General features: G+C 40.9%; 1 protein-coding gene across 1 annotated transcript in view; it reads right to left on the reverse strand.

The window, feature by feature from the left end:
* Positions 1 to 12,335, reverse strand: part of Vopp1 (VOPP1 WW domain binding protein) — a 75,234-nt gene that overhangs the window by 20,035 nt on the left and 42,864 nt on the right. Inside the window, exon 3 of the mRNA XM_048436687.3 lies at positions 4,262 to 4,339. Within this exon, the coding sequence (XP_048292644.2) occupies positions 4,262 to 4,339 (78 nt within the window). The remainder of the gene's footprint in view (positions 1 to 4,261; positions 4,340 to 12,335) is intronic.

Raw genomic sequence — 12,335 nt, forward strand, 5'->3', positions numbered from 1 at the left:
TAAGGATAGATTTTTTTCGACAAAATAAATTTTGTCAAAAAATGATGGAATTTAAGGATGATGTATGTTTGATGACTGAGATTTACAAAAAAATAGCTAAAGATGTATGCCTAATCATGTATATCTTTGCTAACTTTGTTAAGTTTAACTATTGGAAAGACTGAGAACATCAAAAAACTACAGTAAAAATTAATTATACACCTTTTATTCTTATGTTTCTTTATGAGAGTCGATCTTACTGTTCTTTCCTGTAACATATGTAATTATATATGATAAAACAAGCTACTTAATAGAAAAGATTCTTCAAATTGATTTAGAGTTTATAAAATTGCACTATAGAAGGATCAAATGAGGTCCCCAGTTTCCCCATTAGTTTAAAATGTATTTTGGTACTAAAAGGGCTTCAGTTCAAAACTGTAATTTAAAGGCTAAAAATCTTAACAGATAAAATTACAAAATCTTGCCAGTCAATTGTAAACTGTTCCAACAAAGATAACTAAGACATAAATGTTAATTATTAGCTACCTTATAATTGATCAAATGTCAGCTTTTTATTTTTTGTTTTTATTGAACTATATATTTTTTTCTGATTCCCTCCCTTCCTCCCCACTCCTCTTCTACCTTTGCCCAAGGTCCCCATGCTCCCAATTTACTCAGGAGATCTTTTCCTTTTCTACTTCCCATGTAGATTAGATCCATGTATATCTCTCTTAGGGTCCTCTCTGTTGTCTTGATTCTCTGGGGTTGTGAATTGTAGGCTGGTTTTTCTTTGCTTTATGTATAAAAGCAACTTATGAGTGAGTACCAATGATGTTTGTTTTTCTGGGTCTGGGTTACGTCACTCAGTATGATGTTTTCTAGATCCATCCATTTGCCCACAAATTTCAAGATGTCATTATTTTTTTTTCCCACTGTGTAGTACTCCATTGTGTAAATATACCACATCTTCTTTATCCATTCTTCAGTTGAGGGGCATTTAGGTTGTTTCCGAGTTCTGCTATGACAAACAATGCTGCTCTGAACCTAGTTGAGCACATGTCCTTGTGGAATGAGTGAGCATCCTTTGGGTATGTATCTAAAAGTTGTATTGCTGGGTCTTGAGGTAGGTTCTTTCCTAATTTTCTGAGAAATCTCCATACTGATTTCCAAAGCAGCTGGACAAGTTTGCACTCCCACCAGCAATGCAGAAGTGTTCCCTTTATCTCACATCCTCTCCAGCATAAGTTGTCATCAGTGTTTTTGATCTTGACCATTCTTACAGGCATAAAATGGAATATCAGAATTGTTTTAATTTGCATTTCTCTGATGACTAAAGATGTTGAGCATTTCCTTAAATGTCTTTCAGCCATTTTAGATTCATCTGCTGAGAGTTCTCTATTTAGGTCTGTACTCCACTTTTTATTGGATTATTTGTTCTTTTGATGACCAATTTCTTGAGTTCTTTGTTCATTTTGAAGATCTGTCCGATGTGGGATTGGTGACGATATTTTCCCATGATCAAATGTCTTTAATGTGTCCAAAATTTGTTTGTAGTCATGCTCAGCACAAATCTAACTCACTTACAGAGACAGAACGAGAGGGAGAAACCAATGTACCTCCCACTATACAGTCTTCTGTAAATGCTGTCAAAGTTAAGCCTAATGCAAGTTACTCAAAACAAGTTTAAAATAAAATTTGTTTAATATAAAATAATATTCAAAACCAGGTATATTTTTTAAAAATCTGGTTATAGAAAATTGAATGCTTCAGTAAAGTAGTTAAATTTACAATATACTTATATGACAAGACATGCCCACGTTCAAGTAGTGCCCTTTTCCTTGAATGGACACAGACCCCATCAGAGTAAATTTCATCATTGTAGGATGAGAATGCATGGGAAAACAAAACTTGCACTCTTGGTATGTAGGCCAGAACAAGGAACACCTCCTCCTTAACTACAAGGCAGATGAATTCCTTCTCATATCTTACATGACAGGGAATGAATTCTCTAACTCAGTGGATCTCAGTGTCTGCACCCATATCCTCAATATTTCAAGCAACAGAGAGGCAAATAGCAATTAGTCTGCCCACGATGGCTCCTGAATTGACATATGAGGCTGCTGCAAACGGGGGAGCCTTGTACCCCAGCCTACCACCTGACTCAATGAGACCTGCATACTAGTTCAGTTGGCGATGACCATTACTTTGACTTTGATCATCTTAGTAAAACCTAATCCCCAGGGCTAAGAGGTAATTTCTTAATGCATAGGAAGACCCCCAAGAAAGTTTTAGATAAGGTAAGATAGAGTCTCTGCCACAGGGCCTGCCTGGCTGAACTATGGGCACTCATTTAAACACTAAGTTGCAGGTACCATGCCGGAGGAGAAGACTGGACTATGACAGTCCACCTTGACGCCCGAGTCACCTTCTAGAGACTATAGGGACAGCTTCTCCAGTGCTGCTGCCATTGGAAGCTGACAGGTCCCCATGGGGCAGAAGCTTGAGGAACTCAACAGGGGACATTTGGAGATGGGCATAACTATGACCTATCATCTCTTTGGACTCGTGGTAATATTAGTCACAAAGTTTCCTATAGGACTAGCCATAGAGGTTCCCTAGAAATGGGGTCTGACACAAAAATTTTAAAAACTACTACATTTGTTTGTAGAAAAGGAGAAAAGATCAAATCCATGATTGTCCAATTAAAGCAAGGTGTATTTGGGGGTGAACCTTGAACTGGACAGCTGGTTTTCTCACCCTAAGTTGGGATTTGAGAGAGCTGTCCCTGATGGTCTTTTGAAGTCTCTTTCATAGGAGACTTGCACAGGGGCAAGAGGTGGCTGTTATACATTGTTAGAAAGATACAATGAAAAGGAAGGAATAAGGGTAAAGACATCTTGTGAGTGGGTTGTAAGCAGTTTATATCAGAGCTAAGAAACAGGAACTTATTCTTGACTACAAATAGAAACCTTAATTCACAAGGACTTAACACGGGACAAACAGGAACTTATTCTTAACTACAAACAGAAACCTTAGCTTGCAAGGACTTAACATAAGAGAAACAGAAACTTATTCTTAACATCTTAGCTGCAAACAGAACCTTAACCATCAAGGTATATTGTTCCTGTTTCGGTCTCCCACATGATCATAAGCAAACCAAACAGACGAGTTCAAGAAATGATCAGTGCTTTTTACAGAAATCCCCTTGGCCGCACTGTGCCATCACCCACTTGTGAAATGCCCCTGGGCTACAGAGCAGACTGTCTCTCCAGAGACTTCCGGAGAACTAAGACTCGCTCACGGCTACTGTCTGAATAACACTGTGCCTCCCACCCTTCTCTCAAGGTGCAACTGAGGGATCTTGTACATTACCCAGACCTCTGTGGGGTGCTTGGGGGAAGGGTGAGGATGTAGGGTGCCTGTCTTGAAAGTTAAGACACTGTAGATACAGATGATGGGGGGTTTTCAGGCAATAGAAACTTTGCCACAAGTCTCAGTCTGCTGATTCTGACTCCTGAACACAATCAGCCCTGACACCATTTGATGTGGGAGGTCCTTTTGGGTTGTTTTTTATTGGTTAATGAATAAAGAAGCTGCTTTTGGCCAATGGCTTAGCAGAGTATAGCCAGGTTGGAAGATTATATATAATATAATATTATTATTATATATATAATTATATATAATAATATATAATTATATTATATTAATTATTATATTATTATAATATAATATTATATATAATTATATATATATATAAAAGAGTGGACAGAGTCAGAGATAAGTCATGTAGCCCCGTCAGAGACAGATGCTGGAACTTTACCTGGTAAGTCACAGCCTTGTGGCAATATACAAAGTAATGGAGACAGATTAATTTAAGATATGAGTTAGCCAAAAGTATGCTTAAGCTATTGGTCAAGCGGTCTTACAAATAATATGGTTTCTGTATGACTATTTTGGGGCTCAGCAGCAAACAAACAAGCGGCCTCCTGCAACAGCCATTTCAAAAGCTGGCTAAGGAGCTGTTCAAGGGGGAGATTGTACCTCTCCAAGCCCTTCTTACCCAGACAGCAACAATGGAGACAGAAAAGGTTCTGCAAACTCCTACCCCAGCAGCCCAGGAGAAGGCAAGCGAAATGCCTTTCCTCAGCCCAGACTGTCCCAGAGACCCTGACTATGGTGCTGACATTGGAACTGATGTTATCACTAGACTGCTAGAGGACACTTGAGAACTGGAGGCAAAACTAGGGAAGGGCACTCAGAAGAAGAATGACTTGTAACCTACCAAAAATACCACAGCCTCTGGATGGAGAGGGCCCGCACACAGCACCTGGAGCCGCAGCAGTCTTCATAGGAACGGCATCTGCAGGAGAGAGGGCACAATTCTGGGTAAAAAAGATGTAGTTTTTCTCATTGTGTGGTTCCGTCCAGACTTCCTATAAGCATAAGCACTTAGAAAGAAAAAATCATAATGGATTCCTTCTGGGGAATCTTCAGGACCAGAAACGGCGTTGAGTCTACCAGATCCACGCTCCAAGGAAGCTCTGCAACATAGGAATACTAACGAGGACTTGTCCTATGCTGTGGATAACCTCTGACCTTGGGGAAGGTGGGACTGCCTCCAATGCCCCCACAAACTAAAAGCAAAGGTTACAGAGTCAAGTTAAGAGAAGGGGCTTTGTTCTGGTCGGGCACTTACTAGCTATATGATTTATTAATCATATTAATCTCTTATTAATATTATTAATTATATTATATTAATATATTTATTTAAATATATATTTTTATTTTTATATAAATATTATTATATTTACATATTTATTTATGCATATATTATATATAATATATTAAAATATATTATAATTATAATAATCTCATATTAATCTTATTAATCTCTTATTAAATCTATCAACCTTAGCTTCTTTACTAGCAAAACAGATAGAACGATAGGGACCCTTCAAATGCTGATTTCAGGGCCTCATCTTTATATAGAGACTACATCCTCCCACAAACCTCTACCTACCCAAGGCCTCTGGCAGGACCCTGACTCACAGGACATGTTCAGCGGCTGTCCTAACCCAGAAGAGCCACCCACAGAATCACTTCTTACAGACACCAATCTAAGTGTTTTGCCAAAGTCTAGTAACCATATGCAAGGCGCAAACAACCGCAAAATAGCACATAAGGACTGCTGCACCCCCTCTTTGCTCTGGTTACTGTCTGCTGACAGCAAGATTGAACTGGGACGATGTCTAACCTTGATTGTTAACCTGAGGAGATGTGAATTACCTCGGAGGTAAACATCTAGATGTGTTGTTGAGGCTGGGTCTTAAACTTCCAGAGAGGTTTAACTGAAGCAGGGAGACCTGCCCTGAGTGTAAGTAGGCTTCATGGGCTGTGGTGAAAGCGAACGTGAGCGTAGCAAGTACATTCACACCTTCTGTTTCCTGAATGCAGGTGCAAAGTGAAGGGGCTGTCTCAGGTTCCTACTGCCCCAGCTCCAGCCATGCTCACTGGTATAACTTCTCACCATGATGGATTGCAGAAAGGCAAAATAAATCCTTCCTTACTGAAGTGCTTCTCTCCGGTGTTATTATTTTTTAACAACAAGGAAAGTCAGCCAGCCAGGAGGTTAGTAGCTCCCGGAGCACTATCACTTTGAACACCGCACTAACAATGGGGCCCCTTTTCTGTTCCTACCTCATTTACCTCTTTGTTCTTAGCCCTTCTGCTTGGAAACGGAAAGATAACATGAAAACAGCACAATAACCCTTATGCGAATGGCTGGAGGTCCTGAGCTGAGCCCATCACAGGAAGCAGAAGCCGCTCTTTGATATCAACTGCAGGGGTTCTTTGTACTGTTCTTTGCATCGGAACTTTGTACTGGCTCCAGAGACTCCCAGAGAAGACTCTTGCTATGGTTAGCAGGTAACAATCATTGAAGGCCTGATGTAATATGGTGACAAGTGACACAAGGTACAGGTATGGTGCTGGTTTCGGGGGGACCCACATGTACTGACAATAATTATTTCCAGCTGCTGCAATCTCTGTGCTCTTAACTAATGTTATGAAGGTGAAAATTGATTAGAAAAGGCCAGATGTCTCCTTTTATAAAAAATATTTTCTCAAACAGATTTTTGTCATATACAAATAAATATGCAATAAGCTGTAATATAAATTGCATTTTTCAGAGCAACTTTTGGGAATATCCAAACAAATAGATAAACGAACAAAAACCTAAATACGATTAAAGTGTTATTATATCCAAAGTTGACTTCTGTCATTCCCCCCCCCCCCCCCCCGGGCACATCTGGGCGGGCCCCAAGTCCCTGCCTCTGGGCTCTGAGGTGACTTTATACTGTCAGAAGCCCCAAGCTAAGATCTTCTGGGGTAATACAAAGTTGGCCAAATGGCCACTTTTGCTTCCAATTGTATTACTTGATATCTCGTTAATCAATTTTAGAAGGTGTAATTCTCACAAGGGTACTGTTAATGGGAACACTCTGTTCACCTGCTATGGACAAGCACTGTTTTCTGTCCTGCGGGCACAGGGGCTTGGGGAGCCAGGTGAAGCTCTTCTGAACTACCGCTCTCCTCCTGCAAGAGTGTCTCCGAGTCTCCCTCTCTGGGCTTTACCGCAGCTCTAGCCGGAGCAGATCTCCTCCCCTGCCAACCAGAGAATCTGTGTATGTGGCAACAGTAAACAGAAGGGAAATCTCATTCTGTTGTCACCTGCCTGATGGGGTTTATTCAGTCCACAGTTCTGCATAAAAGATGCCACGCGTGGACACTGATACATTTAATGATCAGAATTTGCTAAAATGTTCCACTTTCACTGTCACCCTTCTAAGGAAACAGCCACTCAACCCAAGCCTTGACATCCTACAGATCTTCTAGGCAGGAAGATAGGCCAGCTTATAAACACAGAGCTATTTGCCTAGTATTCTGGGAGCTCTTGTATATTTAGTATTTAAATATATAGGTAACGATTACCTGCATTTGTTGCTACAACAACAGATGCAGCACTCAATCTGAAAACCCATCTCTCCCAGAATATCATGAGCATAGGGGGTTGTGAGTTCTTCACGCAGACTCTTCTTTTCTCTCTGCAAGTACATACTGACAAATGACTGTTTTCTCCTCTCAAAAGACAAGGCATTCATTATGGCCCCTTCATCTACACACCCATTCACTCTTCAGCATCCTTAAGACTCCTCTGCATCTCTGGCCTGACTCTCAGTGTCAGATGCTGGCAAATGTTTCCCAGCAAAAGGAATACACACTTACGCAAGGTTAATATTCTCACCTCCTCTCCTTCTACTGCTTTCTTTCCAGTAGACTGGAGAATGAGGCACACCCTGCTGCCATTTCAAATATGGGCAGTTATAAACTAAATGTTAACTACAACCTTGAGCTTAGTTCGAAGTAGAAAGTATTACTGGGTGGTATAATGTACTGAATAAGTCCATCCTCTAACACAAACACACTCCAAGTACCCAATGCTTGAAAAAGCATTTATGTTCCAAAGGAAGTCATTAATACTAAACTGGGTGCAGAGCAGATGGTGATAACAGAATGGATTTTCCATCTCGTTCTACTGTGGACCAGATACACCAATTCTCATACTGGCAGTAGAAAATAACACCATTCTTACCCATACGCACTGGTCAGCACTTCTAATTATATGGGCCTGGAGTTTCCGTTTGGAAATTGCTGTCTGTCAGCCAAGGCTTCTCACTGCACGCTGGGATCCAAATGTAGATTGGATCAGAGAACAGGACACATTACCCTGAGCAGGTGTTAATCTGTAATTCAGTATATTCCAAAGATAACGCCAGGGCGTCTATGTTTCTCTCTGGATAAATGATAAGTGATGTAGTCCTTAGGGTACAAGAACAAGTCTGGGTACTTGTGGGTCACGAGTTTGCAGTATGTGCCAGCGTCAGTTAAATAATATAAAAAGTGAGATGGTCCTTCTGCCGAGTTTTTAAGGATGAGAAATAAGCACGTGTCATTATTAGCACTGTCCAGAAGTAAACAGGGTCTGGCCTTTAGACACATTTATCCTATAAATGGAATAGGAGGATATATTAAGTTAGGGAATGTTCAATGTCAATAAAATACAAATACTTCTAGCTTGAAAACAGTAAAATATTGGTATATAAATATTTCCTTTTGGGTTTGGTGTTGTGGTCCAAGCCTTTAACACCAGTACTTGGGAGGAAGAAGCTGGGAGATCCTGTGGTTTGTTAGCCTGGTCTACACAGTGAGTTCTAGACCAGTCAGCACTATACAGTGAGATATCTCAGGAAAACACAGTCCTTTTCCTTTTGGTTACTGTGATGGACTAGATGGCCTTGTCATCCTATCCTGCCTCTTCCACAAGATTCATATTCAGAAATGCTAAAGGTAAGTCTTGGCAAGTCATCAGGTCATTAGGGTGAAGCCCTCAGGAATGAAAGTAGTGCCTTTTATAAGGCCAGGCAGGAGACAACTTGCTTTTTCTCTACAGGGAAGATGGCTGTCTACAAACCACACTGGGTCAGCTGGTACCATCATAGGTTTCTAGCCTCAGGAACAATAGAAATACAAATGTTTGCTGTTTTAAAGCAACCCTTGAAATTGTAATAGTAACCTGCCCAGGCAGGTGCTAAATAGTTATTAGTTAAAATGATACGTAGGAAATTAATTCTGAATGTGGTAGAGCAGCTATAACATGAGTGGAGGGTGCAAAGTATAAGAGATCGTGACAGCTGGAAGCTGCTATCATCATGGGGCAGTGTTGGGCAACAGGTTATGGCTAATAATTAAGCTTTACGCTTTTATACTTTACGTACTATTTGACTTACTATCTACTTGACAGCCAAGGACAGTAGCATCTCTGTGGTGACAGCAAGAAAGGAGCCCAAGGCAGCAGAGGAATGATTTAAGTCTAGGATTTTCAATTCAGTCTTGGCAATACCGTGACTTATTGGAAAAGAAACCCCTCCCCTGAATACAGCCTTAAGTCTCCGCAGACCATTCTCTTTATTTCCGTGTTCGTCAGAATAGTAGGGGTGGTTTCTTATTGTTGTTTTTGCTTCCTTTTGACTTTGTTTCTCTGCAATATTAACTATTTTCATTTGAAGTCTGGACCTGTTTATACAACTCTACCAATTACAATTCTTCCCTCAATGGGAGACTGTGCCCAACTTGGGTACAATCTTGACTTTCCCTCATCAGGAAGAATCCCAATTTGTTCTCATTTCCACACATGCAGCTAACATTTTTACCAACTATAACACATGGTAAAGAACCTCCCACCAACTCAACCCAAAAAAACACAGCTCTCACCTTAAATGGAATGTGAAAGAGTTTATTCTGGAACCATTTTAAATGACATGGCCCGGGAACATAGATTTAACCTTACCCTAACTTCCATGTTCCAACATGGAGGCAGTTTCATGAAGTCTTATAGTTTTACAGAATAAAGAAAATCATAAATCCTGACAATTTTAAAATGCATTGGTGGGTACATCAGAGAGATTGTTACAGCAAGATAGGGGGCATTAGAAGCCTATCTGATGGCATTTTTAGCTTTTGGGTTGGTGAAAGCTAATAGTCTGCTAAGTTAAAAAATTTAAAAGGGTTTTATCTATTAGTGACAGGATTTTAGTTCTGATACAGTGGTGGGTAAGTCTACCATTAACATCCAATTCAGTCTTCCTATAACAAGTTTTTCATGTATAATGAAATTTAATCATTTATGGACTCCTTCCGGCACAATCTGAAGGACTACATCTCAAGCCTTTCTTTTAGGGCATTTTCCTATCCTAGAAAAGTTCTCCCCATCTGAATAAGGCGGCAGGAAGCCCCGCCCATGTAGAACCCTTTTAATCTATTTTAATCACCTACACCTAGCAGGTATGTGTGTTGGGGTGGGAAGTGTGGAGTCCAGGTGGATGGGGAAAGCTGTTTTGCTTTTCTAATCAGTTCAGAAAAATTGTTGGTGTATAGCTGATATACAAAGAGCTGCATTTATATGATTTGATTTATATAATCTGATAAGTTTGGAATGAGTCTGGATGCATGAGATCCTCACTGTAGTTCATGGAACAGACATTCTGAACGTTTTAAAAGCGTACATCTGTGCATATGTAACGTATCTTTTAAAAATAATTTCCATCTCTACAGCATCAGGGCTTTTATCTATCTTGCTATCAGGTCAAAAGCATCACAGATTGAAGATACATCTCTGATTCGCTTTCTATCAACATCAGTTGACTATAGGTCAGAACCTTCTTTCCTGGTCTGTCTTGGTTTCCCTACAAGAAGGGGTGTGCTTGTCTGTTGAGACATACTATGATGGTTATTAAACTCCCATCTGATTAATATATCTAAGATCAAAGCCAATGGGGTGACTTCAAGGAGAAACACCTATCTAAGATCAAAGTCAATAGGGTTGCTTCAAGGAGAGACACCGGCTGCCAGCCCTTTCTTGTAAGATCTATTTATTACCAGCAGAAACCTCCTCGACCTTGAATATGTCCACATTGCTTGCATTTAAGGTGGCTTGTGTCATTTATTGGAAGAAATCATACTTTTATTTCCACTCTGAGGGAAAGTATCATAAATACTGTAAACCCTATAATTAGCAGTCTAGATTGATTAGAAAGAGCTCATTTCCTTATAATTGGTCACTCCTGAATAACCCAGCTACAGCAGGTTTTTCACACTTCTGCTGAATTTAACTCCAGAGTTTTTGTAAGTCTACACTGTGTTCCTAGGATCTAGATGTTTCTTCGTCTTTCATTTTAAAAATTGCTGCACATTTAAAATCAGTTCGATTCAGGTCTGTCTTTGGAAACAGTCTTTCTAATTACTGATTCAGTAAGATTCAGATTAAGATATGGTAAGATTAAGAAATATGCACCCTGCTAGCACAGCAGGGTAACATGGGAAATAAAAAAGTCAAAATCTCCACAGAACCTTGTAATATTTTAATCTGCTAACAAATTGATAACCATTGAAATCACATAGCACACAAAATGCAAATAAAGAAATATGAATTTGGCAATGTGGTACGAAAGAGAGACAATTCTATTCCCCCGATCTGGGAACTGGAGCTTAGTTGATGACTGACATATTTTCTCAGTTTCCTTGCCCTGCTGTCTCAGTCTATGCAGGCAGTCTAAGAGAGCAGCGCAGGGGGTAATTTATAAGCGGTCCATCTCCAGCGCTCCCTTGCCTCCCCAGGCTGGGAGTCAAGGGCTGTGCTCGGCTGTCTCGCTCATCACAGAGAAGAACAGGGCTTTAGAAAGCAAGGGGAGTGGGTGCTGGGGAGCACACTGGAACAAGAGCTTGAATCCATACCCATCTCCTCCTTGCACGTCTCCAGAGTGAGGACAGACCCTGTTTTAGTTACTTTTCTGTGAAGAAAAAAAAAAGCCATGACCAAAGCCAACTTAAAGAAGAAAGGGTTTACTCGGTTTTTTGATCCAGAAGGACAGAGTTCATCATGGTGAGGGAAAGATGACGACAGGCAGGGAGAGATGGAGACAGAGGCAGGAGCTGACTGAAACAAAGCAGACAGTAAGTAGGGCAAGGCTCGAAGCCCTCAAAGCCCAGCCCCAAGGACAGACTTTCTCCAACAAGGTTACACCTCCGAAATTCTATAACACGCACTCAGAGGCCACCAACTGGAACCAAGTGTTCAAGCTCAGGAGCCTCTGAAGGCCATTTCTCGTTCAGATGACATAGACGCTAAGTATCAGTCCCAGTGTCACACTGGAGCCCGGAGAGGTGGATCTCATACTGGTGCCTCCCTCCCACTCGATAAGACAGGTAAAGTGACTACCAGCACTGACTCACAATCCTTCTTCTTGGGCTCATGTCCAGCTGCGCGGCAGCTTCCTAGCTAAGACACTCCCTCTTCCAGGGAGAAGGGAGGCTCAAAAGTCTCAGGGAGCAAACAAAACTTCCAATTCTCTGAAAGCTAATGCCTACAATATTCTCAAGGTTATACACTAGCAAACAATTGCTGGGGAAAGGTGCTTCTACTGGCCAAGCCACCTTCAGCTCACTTAGGGAGCCCCAGAGAAGCAATGAGTCATCCCCCATCTGAGGTAGGCTTTTCCATGGCACCACTGCCTTGGAGTGACTTCAATGCCTCCTGTAAGCAGCCCAAAAGACTCACTAAGCTACACTTGAACAAAACATTTTTTTGGGGGGGTTGGCTGTTAGCATCCTATCTGGGATAAGTTCACATCTCTCCAGGAAAAGCTGTTCAACGCAATATGAAACCCAGAAATGGCAATTTTCTCATTCGACATTGTTCATAACACAAACGGACTAAGTTCCTGATAAGAAGCTTCTGCACA

The sequence above is a fragment of the Myodes glareolus genome, chromosome 6, assembly GCF_982192425.1.
Source record: "Myodes glareolus chromosome 6, mMyoGla1.1, whole genome shotgun sequence".
Lineage (NCBI taxonomy): Eukaryota > Metazoa > Chordata > Mammalia > Rodentia > Cricetidae > Myodes > Myodes glareolus.